This window comes from Notamacropus eugenii, chromosome 6 (assembly GCF_028372415.1).
Source record: "Notamacropus eugenii isolate mMacEug1 chromosome 6, mMacEug1.pri_v2, whole genome shotgun sequence".
Lineage (NCBI taxonomy): Eukaryota > Metazoa > Chordata > Mammalia > Diprotodontia > Macropodidae > Notamacropus > Notamacropus eugenii.
Genome location: NC_092877.1, coordinates 145607033 through 145627890, shown reverse-complemented (window position 1 = coordinate 145627890; position 20858 = coordinate 145607033). Strand labels below are relative to the sequence as shown.

General features: G+C 35.3%; 1 protein-coding gene across 9 annotated transcripts in view; it reads left to right on the top strand.

Moving 5' to 3' along the window:
- The window catches only part of NR3C2 (nuclear receptor subfamily 3 group C member 2), a 399524-nt gene that overhangs the window by 201936 nt on the left and 176730 nt on the right, over positions 1 to 20858 (top strand). For 7 of the 9 annotated variants that reach the window (XM_072621209.1, XM_072621211.1, XM_072621206.1 and 4 more), the window contains exon 3: positions 18215 to 18366. In XM_072621209.1, coding sequence (XP_072477310.1) covers positions 18215 to 18366 — 152 coding nt within the window. The remainder of the gene's footprint in view (positions 1 to 18214; positions 18367 to 20858) is intronic. The other 2 variants (XM_072621207.1, XM_072621214.1) reach the window with 1 other exon arrangement.

Sequence of the window (20858 nt, the reverse complement as noted above, 5' to 3'; positions counted from 1 at the left end):
TTTCTTTTATGGGGTCCTTATAGTACCTTATTGTCAAATTTGAATTATTTGACTCTGTGTCATCTGCTGGCCTTCACATGCCATCTGTGCTGTGGCTCCCACAAAATTCCCTCCAAATTCCCATTTAATTTCTTATGGCAGCCTGCGATATATCAAAACTGCCATGGGGAAAGTCGTGATCCTTACAATAATCCTGGGAGACAGTGCTATTACCTGTTTCTACTTTGCAGTTGAGGAAACTGAAGTAAACAGTGTTTACGTGACCTGCCCAAGGTCACACAGTTATCTAGGAATTGTCTCAGGACAGATCTGAACACTTGAGTCCAGGTCCAGCACTCTATCTATTAGACCATCTACTTGCCTCATGAATATGGTTTCCTATGGAAACCACGTTAAAATGGTGGCTAGGCCTCCAGGCTAATAAGAGCTTGTGTAAATCTACGTGATCCGTAATTCAGAGAAACTTTGAAACTAACTAGAAGCATATTGTCATAGGAGCCAAAGAGAAAATTGCCCCAGAATCCCAGATCTCCATTTTATATGGCATTGTATATAATGACTCCTCATTGGAGGAATCTTAACAGGCTTGAACATTAGTCTAATTTCAATAAGGTGAAATTTTGAAAGGTTCAGAAAATTAATGACACGAGGGAGATGTGACTAGATAATTCGTTTGAAAAAGATGTGGGAATTTAGGTGGATTGCACGTTCACAGTGCATATTCATCTGTGCATATTACAACCACAAAAGTTAATGCAGTCGTAGGCAGAATTAAGAGAAGCATAATATCCAGCGCTAGGGAGGCAGTAATGCATCTGTGCTCTGGTGTAAGCACTTCTAGAATATCCCTTTCAGTTCTGGGCATCACATATTGGAAAGAGAATTGTTTAATTATCTAGAGAATATCTAAAGGGAGACAACCAAAATGACTTCAAACATCCCGTGTGAAGTTTTAGCAAGTGAGAATGTTAGCCTTATCATGGGTGACTAGGATGGTGGCGCAGTGAGTAGAGCAGATTTGAACTCAGGTCTTCCTGACTCCAGACCCAGAGCTCTATCTAAGGAGGGCCCAGTTTCAGCTAGGTGATGCAGCAAATGGAGTGCTGAGCCTGGAGTCAGGAAGACTCATCTTTGTGAGTTCAAATCCAGCCTCAGACACTTACTAGCAGTGTGACCCTGGGCAAGTCACTTTATCTTGTTTGCCTCAGTTTCCTCATCTGTAAAATGAGCTGGAGAAGGAAATGGCAGACCACTCCAGTATCTTTGCCAAGAAAACCCCAGATGGGATCACATAGTCAGACATGATTCAAACAACTGAAAAACAAAAGTTTAACACAGAAGGCCAAGATAACTAATTTCATATAATTGAATGACTATTGTTTGACATGTCTGCATGGCCCCAGAAATCAGAACAGTGTTTTAGAAGTTGCAAAAAGGTACATTTAGGCTTGATATTCGGAAAAAATTTCTTTACAGCATTCTCCAAAGGAAAATAAACTTTACAGGTGTGATGGTAATTTAAATGGGAAGATCTTTACCATTCACTGATAGGCCCAGGTGACCTGCTTAAATCAGATGGAAGCCTAATTCATATGTGTTGGGAGGACCTTGTTGAAAGGGTGGAACAGGAAAGAAGGAGCAGACCTGGAAGTTGGTGAGAGCAGTTAGGGCTAAGGAGAGAGGATACAGGCACAGCTAAGCTCTTGGGTGTTTATTTGTGGAAAGGTGGAGGCTAGGGAAGGCTTGGAAGTGACTTTGCCCCCTGCAGTGTTAATGTGTATTGATTTCTTGGTTACTAGGATGGATTTGGCTTTCTCCTGTTGGGATTTGGCTTTCTGGTGTCTGAATAAATACTTTTCTCTGCCTTCTATATGAAGAGTCTGTCATACTTTGTGATTCAGAACTATACGCACATATTCATAGTGGCCCTTGCTGTGAATATTGCCTTGGTAATACAATGGGATAGTGGAAGCTCCTTCTAGTAAAGCAAAGGCTGCATGGTCATTTGTTCAGTGTATTATAGAATTGTGTGTGTGTTTGTCCTTCGTTGCCGAAGAAGACCATGCCATCAGAGAAATGATGACATGACTTGCACTTGACTTTGCTTTGAGGGAGGAAGGGTGTGTTATAGAATTAGAGAATTAAGGAACTCCAGGTATATAGAACTCTTCAGGTATCGGTTGAATTAGATGATTTCTACTTTCTGGGTTAGAGTTCCTATGGTTCTGTGAGCAAAATGACCCATAGAAGATATAATTCTATTCCTGTCTATATTGATTGGTTATAAAATAAATTAGAATATTGTTAAAAATCTCATGTAAAGTTTTTGCAGCATGAAAAAAGCACACAATTCAGAAACAGAAGACAGGCTGGACTAGATGTGGGACCTTACATAATTCACTTAACTCTTCTGAACTTTAACTCTCTCTTATCTAAAGGAAAGAGGATATAATGCTAGTTCTACCTAATTTACATAGTGGTTGAGAAGATCAAACTTACTAATATATGTAAAGTGATTTTATGACTGTAAAATATTATGTAAATGATCTATTACAATCTGCAATTTGTGTTTTCCCTTATTGCTTAGAGGATTCTGAATAAAGAGATGAAATTTTATTCCTTCTATTCTGGTATAGCATTTAGGGTAGCATTTGACTTCTTTTTGAGTTTGCCTCAGCTCTTGCTGATCACTTCTTTATTGCTAATTGAAAAATGATGGCTGCTTGAATGAAATCCTTCTAAAAAGTTTTACATTTAATGCCTTTAGTGAGATGGAGCAATTGACCTAAAAAATTCTTTTTCCTACTTTTGGTTTCTATTGTTATCAGATAATTTTATTAATTTAATTTGAAAGCATTGATTTTCAAATGATTATCTGTTAATTAAATCCCCTTAAGTCCATTTTTATCATCCAACTACCTCTTCATAAGCATCTCTCCTGCTGTTCCATTTTGATGTGTTCATATCCTCCCATAATTAGACAAGCATTTTTCTGTTCATAAAACCCAAACATAATGAAATGACAATCCTCTAACAAAAACCTTTGAACTTCAGAGTTATTTTCCCTCTGCCCAAAATTCATTTGTAGTCAGTTTCCTTGTTCCTTTCTTTAAACTTTTTTAGCATCTTTCTTCCAATGTATGCCGTTTTTAGATAACTCTTCTGACCAGACTATACAAGCCACCTTCCCAGTAATCTGCTAAGTCATTTGCCAGTTGTCTTTTTGAACGCCATCTGTTCTTAACAGAAGTTACCCCCAAAATACTTACCATATTCTGAAAGTTTTACTGATTTCAGTGACCTGATTTCTTTTTAACAGATTTATTTTTTTCTCACCTTCCTTATTATCTGACTCTATGTAGATGATCAATTATTCTCTTTAAACCTGTGTTCCTATCACACTACTTACATATTTCAGCTCTTTTTTATCTCTATCTACCAGACTGCTGCATTGCAGGACTTGAGTGGACCCCACTTAGCTCAGTAAGAAATCTTATGAGAGGGTCCTATTTCCAGTAGGGTTTTGAGTTTCCTCTTACGCACTGTCTCTGTGTCTACGCTCCAGATGGCTTATCTTGTCTTGACTCATTGTCTTGTTCTGATCTCTTACTTCTCCATGTTTTAGCTCTTTGCCTAATATTTTGCCTTGCCTCTGTGTACTCTCTGGATCCAAAGTAACTTTTAACCCAATGTGTCACTTTATTTCTCTTTTGATGTCTTCCCCATCTCCTGATCCTTTGCTAGTGTGGTCCCAATGTTTTAACATCTGATTTTCGTGTACTTCATTTTCTCAGGTTCAGGATATATTCCTTCATTTTATACCAAAATAAAGCTCAGCTTTTCTAGGCCTATTTTACTTCCTGTATCTTGCGGGCTGGAGTGGCAACCTTTACTGTTCTATCTTTGTTTTAGTTGGTTTGGTTTTAAATATAAAACACTTTTGATATATTGTCTCATTTTGTAGTATTTTTAAAAAAATCATTCTACCTACGTAACTAATTATGATATTCAACTTAATTTAGGAGTTTTCTTAATTCTCTTGTTAAGTAGCTTCTTATAATTGAAAATTAATTTTAAATGCAAAACTGCCCTTTTCTTTTTTGATGGTGGTTTGCTATTAAGGCATATATTTGGATCATCATCTTTATAGCTACTTTCCAGAAGGGGACATTATGAAAACACTTAGACAATGGTAATAATAGTGACATCTGATTTTATCTTTGTCATTCCATAGAAATTCCATATGTAGCCCAAGCATGGACCCTCAATTTCACTCTGTGGTCTGACTTATTCACCCAATATAAACTCATATCAGTATGTCTGGGGGTCACAAATTGGGATAGATCACAAAGCACTTACTTAAACTCTGTTGTAGAGTTCTAGAGTTAGCCTTGGGTGTGTGTAACGGGATAGGGAAGATATATTTCTACTGCTCATTATTATGATCTTTAGCGTCCATCTTAGTACTTCTCGTATGAACAAAATCAATAAAAATGAAGCAATGACTTTTTAACAATTCATTTTATTTTTAATTTATGGAATCAAACAAACATTTCCATAATATAGTACAATAAAAAAATGATTGCACATTAAACTGCAAATCTACTACGCACAACTTGCTTTTCCTTTCAAATATGCAATAAAATTATCATGTAAATTTCTTTTTTCCCCTTTTTGCCCTCCCTCTTACCCTACAGATGACTACCATTAGACACATATGTGTGTATACACATGTATGTAAAATTATTCTGTACATAACTATTTATCATTTCCTTCTCTGGATGCAGCTAGGCCTTTTTTGTGTGTCCTTTACAGTTAATTTGGATATTTATAACAGACAGAAATAACTTATTTGCTCAATCATTCTTTTTTAAAAATTAATTAATTTCTAGTTTTCAACATTCAATTCCAAAAGGTTTTGAGTTTCAGATTTTCTCTCCCCATCTCAAGAAGGCATGCAATCTGATATAGGCTCTACTTATGCATTCATATCAAACATATTTTCTTATTAGTTATGAAGTAAAGAGGAATTAGAGCTAACAGGAGGAACCACAAGAAAGAGAAAGAAAACAAAACAACAAAAGAAAAGGAGAGCAAATATTATGCTTCCATCCACATTCAGACTCCAGAGTTCTTTCTCTGGACGTAGATAGCATTTTCCGTCATGAGTCTTTTGGAGTTCTTAGATCCTGCTCAAAGTCATTCTTTTAAAATATTGCTATTACTGCATACTGCATACAGCATTCTCTTGACTGTGCTCATTTCTTTCTTCATTATTTTGTGCAAGTCTTCCCATGTTCTTCTAAGATCATCGAGTCCATTTCTTGTAGCATGGTGATATTCCATCATAATCATGTGCCGCTACTTGTTCATTCAAATGATATTTAAATAATAAAGCAAAATCAATTATAATCATAAAATTTACTCAAAAAAAGAGAAACAGGAATAATCAGAACATTGTAGTTCAACCATTAACCTTGTTATACCGTCCCATTAATGCATGTGGAATACGTGGTGGAAAATGAGCATATACTTGTAGAAACTTAGCAGTTACATACATGAATGGGAAAATTCATGAGCCAAGGGAAACTCAACTCTGGACAGCATGTCTTGATGTCATTGGTCTCTTCAGAAACAAATTGGACCATGCAAAACTGCTTCTCTTCCAGATGCTCCCCTTCTGCTCCTCAAACATTCTTTTGCTGCGCAAGGCTCTGATGCTCTTGAGCCAATTAAACTGAATTCTTTTAGGTCACTGTTACCTTTCACAAGGTGCTGAGAAAGTGTTGTATTCTATTAGAAAAGAATCAATATCTTATTTATTCAGTTACAAGTAGCTCCCTTAAGCTAAAGAAATGCAAAGCTCATTAGGTTGGCTCTCAGGATAATCCAGTGAAGCCCACCCAGGTCTTCTTCACTCAGTAGAATTTTGCTTTTTTTCCCTTGAGCTTCTAGTACAAAATTTCTTTTCTAATAAGCACGGCTCACAGAAAAAACTCATACAAAGCTTATTCCCCACCCCCTGTTTCTCCTCTTAAACATAGAGAATAGAAAGCAACCAGTCACTCAGAGGGTACCCTGTCTTAGTCTGTAGATGCTTTTACAGACCAATAAGCTAGATGGTTCAGTACATTACGTCAGAGTTCAGCTCTCTCCAGTTAGCACAGCAGCTGAAGAATTCTCTCAGCTGACCAACCCTTTCTGCCAGCCAGAAGGCAAAGCAATGCCTGTCTTCCGGTCAGCAGGCTCTCAGCATCATAGCTGTGTACAGTTAAAGTCAGCTGTATAACTTTCTCTGCTGTTCCTTGTGATTCCTCCTCTGTTCAGCTTACTTTTATTAACCTCCCCTTTTACTTTCTTTTTTTCTCTTCCTCTTCCTTTTTCTTCTTTTTTCTTTTTCTTTTCTTCTCCTTCTTCCTTCTTGAAACTATTTTTTTTAACCCCATCCCTTTCCATCTTCTTCTCTAGCTTCTTATATTGCCCAGTCCTTCAAATCAGGGCTTCCTGGTGGTCACTAGTCTTCTTTATCTTATGATGTAAAACTCAAGAAATCTATCTTTCTATTAAGAATGAGTACAGTAATCTACATGTAATTTTCCCATAGTCATCAAATAGTTGTTTGAGTTATCGTTTATTAGTTACAAACTTCAAAGCTCCAGAAACAAACAGTATTATTATTGTAATTATTTCAGTATAATTAGGACCATAATACCCTGTAGACATTTTTATTCTATTCCTTACTATGACTTTAAGTCCTTTCAGTATTTTATCTGAGAGGCATTTATTAATCTAGTCCTCAGAATATCCTGTGTCTCTTCTCATTATTTTATTCTGAGAGCCTGTGTTTCTTCACAAGTTGATTTTTATCATTTTTCTTTATACAAATGTGTTTTCCTGTGCGCCTTTCAGGAAACACTTTGCATTCAAGAGGGGCAGTACCTTACATATGCAAAACAACCCCCTTTTCTTAATTTATTTTAACCTCCTTTACCAGTTAGATGAAGATTACATTTTATATTTTCATTATAAGCTTCAGTGAAAAGAGTTATAGTTTATCTATTTCTGAATATTCTCTAGTTAATTTTTTGAAATATGACATTTCCTTTGTTTCACAATCTATTTCATCTCTCATTAGATTAATATTTTTCATCATTTTCAAATAAAGTCTCTTTTTTGTATTTAAAAAACTGGAGGTCAGCATGGTGTAGTATCTTTATTAGTATCTGTTGGCTAACAATATTCAGTATCATAAAGCTGCTTTGAATTTGGCAACTCTCCTTTTTGCCCCTAACCTTCTGCTATAGTCAGTGCTTTCTGTGTTATACTTTACTTTGAGTTAACAAGAATTTATTCTCCCCCCAAATCCCATACCTCCCCAAAAACATTGGGAGAAAAAAAAATTATGTTTAGTCAAGCAAAACAAATAATAAAGTCCTCTATTTGGCTTTCTAAAACTTGTCCCCTTCTTACCTTTTATGTCTTAATACTCTTTATTTCCCCCTCAACATGCTGAATAATTGACCTCCTTGGTCTTCACACAAGACACTCCCATCTTCACACTGGTTGTCTACCAGGCTAGTAGGGCTCTTTCTACTTGCCTTCACCATTTAGTTTGCCTGGCTTCCTTCCAAATTCTGCTCAACATCTACCTTGCTCTTAGTGTTTTCCCAGTCCTTTTCATATCTTCTCTTTTGAGATTCTATTCTGTCTATTCTGGATATAACTTGTTTTATAGCAGTTTGTTTTTCATACTTGTCTCTTGTGTTAAAATGGGAACTTCTTGAAGGCAGGGATCATTTTTGTCTTTCTGTGTTTCCCCAAACTTTTTCACAGTGTCTGGTCCATATTAAACATTTAATAAATGCTTGTTGACTAAGTGACAAAAAGAAAATCAAATCAGATCAATCAGCCAAAAATCTTTCTGAGATATAGAATGTTGTAGAAAATTGTTAAATGGTGTTGATTAGGTCTACTGACAACATGTTTCTAATATTAACTGATTCCTCCTTTTACTAGATAACATTTTTTTTACTCCCTGCATTCAGTTAGCACAATTATTTAATATTGTTTACCATGTGCCAGATACTGTCCCAAACGCTAGAGATACAAAAACAGGCACTGTCCTTAAGGTGTTCATAGTCTAGTGGGGGAGACAAATATATGTAGATAAGCTATATATTGGATAAAAATATACTGGATAAATAGGAAATAATTAAAAGACGGAAGGCACTAGAATTAAGACGGGTTTAAAAAAGCATCTTGTAGAAGATGGGATTTTGGCTGGAATTCCAAGGAAATTCTAGGGAAGATGAGGAGGGAGAATATTGTTGGCATAGGAAACAGGCAGAGAGAGTCCCTAGAGCAGAGAGACAGTGTTGTTGGTAGAGCAGCAAGGAGACCAAAGTCACTGATTGGAAGAGTACATGGCAGCGATTAAAGTGTAAGAAGACCGAAAAAGTAGCAGAGAGCTAGGTTATGAAAGGTTTTGATCATAGTTGTCTCCCAAGTTTTTATCATATTCAAGTTCCCATTCTTACCTTCTTCACTCTGAGCAGGTGATAGAATAGGAGAAAACAATATTCAAAAGGCAGAAATCTAGATTCCAGTTTGAACATTTGCAGTGTTTAAAGCTCACTCTCATTAGAAGTGCTTCAAAGAAGGAAGAATACACAGACTCCGACATATGGAAATCTCTTCTCCAATAGGGAGATAGTAGGGGAAGAGGATAAGAGTTTTTTTGGGGGGGGGGACTGATAAAAGGGATGCCAGATTAAAGGCGATAGTGGTCAAAAGCAAAACAGGCTTTTGAAGAATAAGATGAAAAGAGGGAGAAGATTAAACAGAATAAAACAGGATAGAGAGAAATGCATAATAATCTTAACCATGGAGGTGAATGGGATGAGGTCACTCATCAGATGGAAGCAGGTAGCGGAATGGATTAGAAGCCAGAATCCAGTAATATGTGGTTCACAGGGAATGCACTTGAAACAAAGAGACACATACACAGATTTAAAATAAAGGGCTGGAGTAGAATTTAATATGTTTTAGCTGAACTTGTAAAACAGGGGTAGCAATTATGATCTCAAAGCGAAAATAGACCAAATTGAAAGAGATAATCAGGGAAACTACATTTTGCTTATAACATCCTATAGACAATGAAGTAATATCAAAAATTTTTACAGGTTTCTCTGATAAAGGCCCCATTTCTCAAATATAGAGAAAATTAAGTCAAATTTATAAAAATAAGAATCATTCCCCAGTTGATAAATGGTCAAAGAATATAATTAAGAAATTTGCAGAAAGCAAGGCTGTTTATAGTCATAAGAAAGAGTGCTCTAAATCACTGTTGATGAGAGAAATGAAAATTAAACAGTTCTGAAGTATTACTTTATACTTATCATAAATGACAAATGCTGGAGGGGATGAAGGAAAATAGGTCCACAAACTGTTGGTGGAGTGGTGAACTGGTCCAGTCATTCTGGAAAATAATTTAGAACTAAGCCCTAAGGGTATAAAGCTGTGCATATTATCATACCCAGAAATATCACTATTAGGTCTGTACCTCGTAAAGGTAAAAAAGTGAAAGGACCTATATGTACAATTGTATTTATAGCAGCTCTTTTTGTGATGACAAAGAATTAGAAATTGAGGGGATGCTCATCACTTGGAGAATGGCTGAAGAGTTTATGGCATATGATTGTGATGGAGTAATATTGCCCTAGATGAAATAAAAGGATAGTGGTTTCATAAAAAACATAGCAGGACCTCTATGAACTGGTGTAAAGTGAAGTGAAAAGAACCAGGGGATCATTGTGTACAGAAATAGCAGTGTTGTAATGATGACCAATTTGTGAAAAACTTGACTACTTGATACAGTGATCCAAGACAGTTCTAAGGTACTCATGATAGAAAAAATGCTATCCCCCTCCAGAGAGAAAACTGATAAAGTAACTACAAATTAAAGTATAGTTTTCTTTTTCTTTTGACAATATGGCTAATATGGAAATATCTTACATAATTTCACACATGTAATTGATGTATTCCTTGCTTCTCAGTGAGTTGGGGAGGGACAGAATTTGTAACTCAACATATAAAAAGAAAAGATTGCTTTAAATAAATAAATAATGAATTTGGGTTTTTTAGACATTTATTTAATAATCTTATTTTTTCCCCAATTATATGTAAAAACAATTTTTAACATTCATTTTTTTTCTAAATCTTGAGTTCCAAAATCTCTCTCTCCACCCATCTACTCTTTGAGATTTTTTAGAAAGTGCATCTATACTTCTCATCCCCACCACCTCCTTGTACATACCAGGCACTCAGTGTTTATAGAAATAATTACTGAATAGATAGTAGCTGTTTAGCTCCTCTGTTTGACTCTTTATCCTAATAATAGCAAAAATTTCAGTCAGATGCTGACTTAGACACAACAAATGATTTTTATCTTTGACCAAAGAATTTCTGTGGTTGTTAAATGAAGACTTCCTACTTATTGAAGATTGGTATCATTTCAAATAAGGTCTAGTAATGGACATAGAAGTCTTAGTTTCTAACCCTGGAAATACAAACAGTTCCTACGCTGTTTGTTCTTGTTTTTCCCTTCTTTTTTGTTCTACTTCAGAAATTTTTTACTGTGTTTAAACTGTATTTCAAGTATAGGGTAGTGTTTTGGTTTTAAAAGAAAATGGTTCTCTTTTGGAGGTAAATTAGATTTATTTAAGTAAGATCTTGTGCCTAGAAATTAGATACCTCATAGCCAGATAGTACTTCATTAAGCAGTGTTTCTCTGCCAAATTTTATTAATGGCATAAACTGTGCTGAACTGTGGTTTTACTACTATTATATTAAAAATGATGAAAAAGAGTAACCCAGGAAGGAAATGACTAGTAATTGTTCTTTAAAATTTCAATTTCCTGCACTATTTATCTCTTTCAACTTAGAAAGTATCTTCTGTGGCTGCCAGATAACTTTAGGTGTGACTTTATTCATCCAAGTGAGGTTATAACCTGTATTTAGTGCCTATATGCATTATGAATTACTGTGAAAAAAGAAGAAATCTGGTTAGTGATGAACTATCTCAAAGCACTAATGAATCATTTAGCATTGAAAAAGACGTGTCTGTATTTTAAAATAGTACACACTAAATAACATAATAGTAAAATTAGAACTAGTTATTTCAGGTTAAATATGGCCAAACAAGTTTACTTAAAACACAAGGAAAAAGATTGGCTAAAAGAGTTCTTCAGTTTTATGATTTGGGAAGGATGCATTTCACTTAAGTTGCTTTTAAACATTGGTATGTTGTACATAGAATCTGTTTTTGATTTTTTAGTATTCCATACATGTTTATACAGTATAGTGTGTGAGTGGCTTTCACTGGATGTTTACAATAATGAATTAATGTGCTTCTAAACCTTGTTAAACCAGTAGAATTTAAGCAGGAAAACCGATTAGGAGGCTACAGCAATTGTCCAGGACAGATAAGTGGCCGTGTAAATATAATTAAAGGGACCTACACGAATGACATATTATAGGGTAGAACTTATACAACTTGGCAATAGTTTGGGTATGAGAAGAGGGAGAGAGAAGAACTAAAGATGACTCCTATCTGGTTGACTAAATGGGAAAATTATGCCTCCAGTAGGAATGAAGAAGTTTGAAGGAGTAAAAGGGTAAAAGGGGAAGAAAATAAGTTTTGTTTTGAATATGTTACACTTGATGTGATGATGAGAACTTCAGATAAAATAATAGCAAGCAACTGATGACTCTAATTCATGAAAGAAAAAGGTAGCGATGATAATTGAAATCATAGAAAGTAATAAAACCACTTTGGGGAGCATATAGACAGAGTGGTCAGTCGCTCAGCTCCCATTCATTAAACGCCTCCTACGTACCAGGCATTGTGCCAAGAAAGGCAAAAAAACATCTGTACTCTCAAGCAACCTAACAGTCTGAGAGGAAACATTCTGAAAACAGATATGTTTAAACAGGATCTATACAGGGTAAATTGTAGATAATCTCAGAAAGAAGACATTAAGATTAAGAAAAACCGGGGAAAGGTGTTTTTTTTTCTTTTTTTTAAAGAAAATTGGACCCTAACTTAATGGGGGCTGCTATGTAGTGCAGAGAACAGAGCACTTTGACTGGAGTCAGGAAGCTCTGTATCCCTAGGCAAGTCACTTAACTCTGCTTGCCTCAGTTTTCTCATCTGTAAAACAAGCTGGGAAAGAAATGGCAAACCATTTCAGTGTCTTTGCCAAGCAGATGCCAAAAGAGGCCATGAAGAGTCAAATATGACTGAAAGATGAGTCAACAACAACACTTTCGCTGAGATTTGAAGGAAGTCAGGAGATGGAGATAAGGAGGGAGAGAGACCAGCAAAGGAAAATAGGAAGAATGTTCAGACAGGTAGAAGAACCAAGAGAGAACAGAGTGAAAGAAAGAAAGGGAGGAAAAGGTATCCAGGGAAAATGGGTGGTCAGCAGTGGCAGGATATGTAGAGGCTATTTATTGTACTTTGCAGTTAAGAGATTGTTGGTGACCTTGGATAGAATAGTACAGTAGAGGTGTGGATCTTGAAGCATTATTGCAATGTAAGGACTTAAAAAAATTCTCAATGGACTTTTAAGGCCAAATTAATTTAAAAAAAATAAAGGGTTGAGAAGTGTATGTGGCATAAGGAAGTTGAGACTCTGAGTGTGTAACAATTCCTAGAAGTTTGCTGTGAAAGGAAGAACAAATGTAGGATAATAATTTGAGATGATAGAAGGGCTGTGGGACACCTAAAGAGATTTGTAGACAGGAGGGAAGAAGCTAGAGACACTGAAGATGGGACAGAAGTTGTTCTTGGGTCCACATCAGATATATTCCACACTTATTACGTAAATAAAACCCTTTGCAAACTTTGAAGTATTATGTAAATATTTATTTATTTTTAGCTATTGTTGTTGTTACTTATTAAAACAGATGGAAAAACTAGTGTTTAGAGAAGGTTGGCCAGCTAAGTGATCAGAGTCAACCTAATGGTTCATCTGTAGCCGAACCAGGACTAAAAGTGAAAAAGTGTAAAAAAAAATTGAATTTTTTTGTTATTTCCAGTCTTCATTATAACATTTTTTTTGCCTCTCCTGATCCTTTTATATGGAATATAAAGTTCTTTATTTTTATTGTATAAACTACTGACCAAAACACAACTTTTTCAGCTATACCCACAAGAAGAAAAACGCTGGCATGACTTTTCACACTCTTTGTAGCCTTGTAAGGTTGTGATCTGCATTGATGGAAAGGGAGAGCTTGTACCAATGGAACTCTAGGAAAGTAGAAACAGGTTGATATAAAATCATATTTGTTGGGGAAAACATTAGAAAAATCATCAATTTTGAGCATTTGTTATTAGAAACTGATAGTTAAAATAGAATGTTATTTTTTCATAGACATAAATTTGAAATAGGCAGTAGTCTTAGTTATTGATAACAGGATTCAGGGTAATAACCTATAGTTATTTGAGGGTAGAGTGGCATGTTTATAGTAATAAGTTTTGTCCCAGAGAAAGTAGTGATCACCAGTTAATTGTTTTACTGTATATTTTCATTAAAATATAAACTATGCTCCAGATAAAACTTTTGTCAGGAAATCTTACATCATTTAAAATGTACCTTCTAGCATCTCTATCTTAGGCTTGTTCTTTTCTCTAGTACAAGACCCAAATACACTATAAACAGACCATGAATTTTATGTAATAGTTAATGTTGATACATAAAATACTTATGAAGGGTTTATGATATTTTTGAAAGAAATGCCTAATATATTAATAAATTTTAAACCTATTTTCCCTTAAAATGTATAAATACATTTATTTAAAACATGCAGCCTACAATGCATGCTGTTCTTCATATGTAAGCACAATTTACCTGACTCAGTGTCAACAAATACTATACTTTTGAATTTTTTGTTTTTTAGAATGGTGATGGGTTGTGTTGAGCTAGTCACACTGTTGCCCAGTCTCCCTTGTGAATAATGATTTATATTTGTAAGACAGCTGATTGAGCTTCGGAGTACAGTTTGTGGTCATAGAACAGTTTTTACTGTGCCAAGCTAAATAAACCATATGGGAATTGAACCTGTAACCCTGGCCTCATTAGCACCGTCTGCCTTCTATAAACTTGTGTTCTAAAATAATTAGATTAGGAGTATGATTTCAAAGTAAAGAACCAAACACTGCTATTCCGTCGTTAGAAGTTATAAGTAGGTGGAGGGAGTGGGAAGGTGCGGTTCATATGGCCTAATCTATTTAATTGAACAAGTATTCATTTTACCTTCTTATGTTTCATCCTTTGAATGCAATGTATATGACAATCTCTTCACTGTAAGTAAATTGTTTAATTGTTTGGTTTGGTTTTTTTTTTTTTTTTTGGTGGAGCCAAACATTTCGATTTTTGCCCCCAGATTTATTAATTTATTTGTTTTCAGCTTTCAGCAATCACTTCCTTAAGTTCCAATATATCTCCCCCCCACCTCTAAGATGGTGTGAAATCTTATATGGGCTCTACACATACATTCCTATTAAACACATTTTCACATCAGTCATGTTGCATAGAAGAATTAAAACAATTGAGAGAAACCACGAGAAAAAGAAAACAAAACACAATGAAGGAGAAAATAGTATGCTTCATTCTGCGTTCTGACTCCAGAGTTCTTTGTCTGGATGTAGATGGGCGTTTTTCTCAAGAGTTCTTTGGAAATGTCTTAGGTGCTCGGATTGCTGTGAAGGGCCAACTGTATCAGAAAGAGCCCTTGCACACTGTGACTGTTACTGTGTATAATGTTCTCCTGGCTCTGCTCACTTCACTTCAGTTCATATAAGTCTTTCCAGATTTTTCTGAAGTCCACCTGTTAGCATTTCTTATGGCACAATAGTATTCCATTATATTCGTATATCACAACTTGTTCAGCCATTCCCCAATTGATGGGGATCCCCTTGATTTCCAGTTCTTGGCTACCACAGAAAGAACTACTATAAATATTTTTGTACATGTGGGTCCTTTTCCCATTTTTATGATCTCTTTGGGATACAGCCCTAGAAGTGGTATTGCTGGGTCAAATGGTATGCACATTTTCATAGCCCTTTGAATATAGTTCCAAATTGCTCTCCAGAATGGTTGGATCAGCTCACAGTTCCACAATGAATTAGTGTTCCAACTTTCTGACATCTTCTCCAACATTTATCGTTTTCCTATTTTGTCATGTTTGCCAATCTGAGAGAGGTGTTGTGGTACCTCAGAGTTGTTTTGATTTGCATTTCTCTAATCACTAGTGATTTAGAGTATTTTTTTCATATGACTACAGATAGCTTTAATTTTTTCTTCTGAAAATTGCCTGTTCATATCCTTTGATCATTTATCAATTGGGGAATTACTTGTATTCTTATAAATTTGACTGAGTTCTCTATATATTTTAGAAATGAGTTGTCTAGTTTTTTTATTCTCATAATATTGAAGTATAAGTCAGATTCCATTATAATTACAATTATCCCAGTAGAACAACAAAATTACTCTAATGGAGTAGAATTTTTTTTTTGGTAAAGACAGTATAAACTGGTTTATTTGGTAACCAGAGTCTGATATTCTCAAGTATCCAAGTCCAAAGTAAAGGTCAACGGTAAAATTGTGACGTTTTAATTCAATTCAGTCATATTTATTCAGTAACCACACCTGCAAGTCACTGGGCTAGGTGCTACAGGTAAATAAAAAAAGATGGTCAATCTCCACCTTCAGAAAACAGATAGTCCAATGGGTCTGACAAGACATAAAGTATTCTATCAGGTGGAATATGGTAAAAGCCAAAGGCAGGATCTAGATAAAGTGCTAAGAATCTGTGAAGGTCACCTGAGAAGACTCATGGCTGAAGTTAGTACCTAACCTGGGATTTAAAGAGAAATCAATCAAAAAGGAGTTGTTATTAATCTCTCCCTATGTGTTTGTTACTATGCTAGGATCTGAGAGCATAGATTAAAAAGTGACATATTCCATACTTTGAAGAAACTTAGTTTTGTTGTAGAGAATATACTATGTAAACTGGAGTTACTGTGAGATATTTACTAGATAAGTGGGTATGGATTGGAGGAGGCTCTAATGATTGGGGAAATCAAGAAGGGTCTTTTGAAAGATGGATCCCATGAGATTAATCTTGAAGAAACATAAGGGTTACGAGAGAGAGCCTTCTATTCATCAGTACCTAGGCAAGGTTAGGGAAGTGCAGAGTGTGTGAGAAGGAATAATATGTAATCATGGCAGAAAACAAGTCCAGAGCCAAATTGTAAAGGGGCTTAAATGCTCAGCATTGGATTTCATATTTTCCTAAAGGCCACAGAGAGCAAACTACCAAGGCTTCTTTAGCAGCAAAGTGACATTGTCAGACCAACACCCTCAAAATATCAATTTGGCAGCCATTTGGAGAATGGATTATAGGGAGAGAATTGTTGACATGAGATGTATTTGTGGGGATGGAATAAACTTTTATTATAGTGCCTACTATGTACCAGGTGCTATGTTTAGCACTTTATAAATATTATCTCATTTGAGAGATTATTAGGAGACCACTGCAGAAGTTCAAGTGAGAAGTGATGAAAGCCTGAACTAGGATAATTATGGCATGAGTAGAGAGGGAGGGGAGGGATATTTAAAAAGTGAAATAGCAACTAGTAGAAATGAGGTGGTATCCTTGACAAAATTAAGTAAGTGAGAATGCAAGAGAAAAAGCATTGATTTCTGTTTTAGATATATTGAGATGCCTTTGCAGACAGCTGAGTACTGGATACATAGGTTTATCTGCATTAGAAGTGAGAGTTAAAAGATTTCAAGTGGCAGAGAGGATGGGAGGACTAGCTAGGCATGACGTATGGTCTATGCGAATGAGATGTGTAAGAGAATGAGGTGTAATAACAGCCAAGGTTTGAGGGAAATATAGAATATAAAATAAGGCTGAATAGATAGGTTTGATCCTGATTGTGGAGAACCTTAAGTACCGAGCTAAAGCTTTCATTCTGTTGGCATTGAGAAGTCACTAAAGGATTAAGAGAATGACAGAAGATTATTTTGGCATCTGAATGAAGTTGAAGAAAGGAGAAATTCAAGGCAGTGAAATGAGTTAGGAGGATATTAAATTAACCTAGATAAATGAGAGTTTGAACTAAGTCAATAGTAGTATGAGTAGAAATAAATAAAAAAATGAAAGTAAAACTGTGGTCATAGAATTGACAAGAATTGGGATTTGATTGGATGGAAGTAGTGCTGTAGAGGGAATCGGGTGACTCCTAAGATTTTAAGACTTTTGTCATCAACAGAAATAAGGAAGCTGGAACAAATGGACTGTGTGATGGGCTGAATTTTAAATGTGAATTTGAGATTTCTATTGTGAATTTGGACGTTTAATTTATGCTTATATAAAATTCCTGTGCAGGAGTTCCTCTTTGAGCAAACTAAACATTGTAATGTTATAAGAAGAAAATGTGAGAAATGTTGAGCACCTCATAAAACTATGATTTAATCTGCTTCATACAATTATACAAATGATTGGCTCTTAGTAAGTGCCTAACAAATTACTGTTGACTGAACTGACTAGACAAAATTAAAATATAAGCAAAATGTTTAGTGTGTTCAGCGTGAGCATACCACAGTTAGGTTCACTGTGAACAGACCACAATGTTTAACCTTCTCTATACTGTTTTAAATTTGAGCCTTGTTTCCTGTATTTTCCTCTCTTTCCAAACCTTCCTGCCAGTCTGTCTCCCATCCACCCCAGGAAAGTGATAGTCCAGCCCTTTTTAGTGACCTCTCTCAAACCTGGCAATACAAGGTTCTGTTCCTCTCTTCTGTAGTAACTGGGGAATGCTTCTGACTTTATAATTCACTATTGAGAAAGCCCAAACTACCAACTAATAATAGCAGCTTACAATTATGTAGAACTTTAAGGTTTTCAGAGCACTTTTTATCTACTCTCATGTGATTCTCACAACAATTTTGTGAACTAGATGATAAAAAGTGAGGAAAACACAGCTCAGTGTTTTCACAACCCCTTTGAAGGGGTTGTATTTAGACCTCTTTTCAAAACATCATATTGTCCCTCCTAGACCTAATGTACACATTATCTCCTTCACACAATTATGCCATAATGTTACATTTCATATAATCTTAATCTTGTTTTGTTCTTACAGTTCTTCTTTACGAAGTGTTTCTACTACATCCTCAAGACCTTCTAAAATTTGTTTGGTGTGTGGGGATGAAGCTTCGGGATGTCATTATGGAGTGGTGACCTGTGGTAGCTGCAAAGTTTTCTTCAAAAGAGCAGTGGAAGGTAAATGTTCCTGTGGGTGTTCCCTTTCTACTATTTTTTCTCTTTTATAAAATATTTGTACAGGAAATTCTTTAGCATTATTGAAAAGCCTTTAGAATATTTTTGTTTTGTCAGCAATGAATAATAATAGTGTCTTATCTGAAATACACCTGGAGGTTTCCTATTGAACAGTTCTTATATAAAGGACAAACTTTTGAACTGTTAACTTTGATCAGCCAGTCAAAAGTATTTCTTCTGGTTTTCTCAGGCCATTTGAAAAATTTGAGAAATGCATTTCACTTCAAGTACATCTTGAGTGAATGGGATATTATTTGAATATGACCATGCCAGTAATTAAATTCTCATAGTGTTTTAAAGCTGCTCTTTCTGTACTACATGTATTTTAAAAGTCAAAACTTATTGCATTTAATCAGCAAACATATTCTCTAGAGTGTGACTACCACTCCACTGAAAGAACTGGGAGATCATCAGGACAGTGAAGGTGGAAGAGACTTTATTAAGTTTTTTAGAGGCAAATGAAAATGGATAAAAGCCCATATTTCATATAAAGTAGTTTGATAAGTTCCAGAGTCCAAGTGCATGTTTGGATGATCATAAATATTTCTTTTTTTCTTAATTATCTAGTTGTTTCTTCAAGGGCTGCCTCAGGTAAAATGCCTGGTAAGAACTAACTCTGATAGGTTAGTATTGAAAATAATCTTAGATTCTGGATTTAGAACAAGAGGAAATCAGGTGATAGTATCATAGAATTATCACTGGATGGGACCTGAAAGGTGGTCTAATCCAACTCCCTCATTTTGCAGGAGGAAACTAAGCTCCAAAAAAATTAGTAAGTCATCATGGTCATGCAGCAAGTGGTAGGGCTGGGCTTCAAATGAAGGTTCTTCTGAATCCAAAATGGCACTCTTCACATTACTGAGCTGTCTCCATTTTATCAAGGAGAAATAATATTCTTAAAACCCTGTTTGCTTATTCTGATTTTCTCATTTCCAAGTCATGGGTGTTACTTGATAATTAGCACAAGATTGATGACTGATCTTTATAAAAGAATGATCAAATAATGTTTCTAACTGTTGATGAAAACATATATTATGATTAATAGAAGCATGGCTGTACAATTATAGCGTGTCTTCTCTAAGGAGATATATACATTAAGACCTTTTGAATCATTATTTTTCGTAGAGTTCTCAAGGAAATACATTGCCTCTTTAGAGACTAGACAGAATTTACTTGTTTAATCTTGAGTTCAAAGAGGGGGCAACACAGTGATGCCCTTTGATGCATGAGGAAAATTTATGATGAAACTTTTCCAGTGTTTTGAGGTTGAATTTTCTGTTGAAAGTATATCTTTGACAATACCCTATTTCTTTTTCTCCGTTTCCTGTTCCTGTGGATACATTTGAAAAAAATGTGTCTCCTTCACTTCATTGCAGAGGTGGGGGTTATGGTGTGGAATATGGCATATACAACAGATGTGGTCCACATGTTGCTTTTGCTTAAATGCCATCTTTCTATTCTAATGTTTGTTACAAGAGCTTTTTGGAGAGAAGGAAGATGTTTGGAAATAAATGTGGCATAAAAAGAAAAAGCATTAACCAATGTTTTAAAAAGCTGATTAGTCTAGAAAAATATTCTTTCCTAAAATACTTATAGATAAAATGAAATACAGAGAGATTAAATGACTTCCCCCAGGCCACAAGGCAAATATGTGTTCATGATATAATCAGAACCCAGCTTGTTTAATGTCCACTTTATAGCCAAATCCTGGGCTAAGTTAAATATGAAATTCACTTTGATCACCTTGAATGAATGGTATTGGATAAATATAAAATTCTATTTTATAGCACAGTTTTCAACATTTGTACTCAGTCTGTACAGATACAGCCTCTCTCAGATACAGCCACCACTAGAAATAAAAGTTTTAATAGGGAGACAGATGAGAGTCCATTGTGTTTTAAAGTCACATGAATTTGCTTACATGACATGGGCCTGAAAGGCTATAGTATCCAAATCCCAGTAAGGTGTCATATTTCCATGTCAGTTTCCATGCTTAGATACTTTCTTCTGAGACTGAGTGAAAGAAATTTACAAAGCTCTGACATGAAGTCACTATTTCTTTATCAAGATATGTAATTAATCCAAGGACTTTCTCAGATATGTGTTTAGTTGCAGAGTTTTAAGAGTCATGTATTAGTCAAGTCTACCCCTTCTCTATATTCGAATTTTTCCATAATACCACCTCAGTTGTTTCTAGATCAACTTCATTTATAGAATTAGAAGATTTATTCCACAATAGTCTAATTTTTTAAATGTAACCCTAGAGTTTTTCAGTAGATAAGATGACATGACTAATATGTCAGTAATGAGATGAGATGATTATTCTGTGGACCATAATGCATCCAGAGAGAAGCCCTTCCTGTTTGAGTCAGATACTATAAGTAGTGTTGTCACACAGGTGTTTGAGGTTGAAGATACAAAAATTATTCTGCAAAATAGAGAAACTA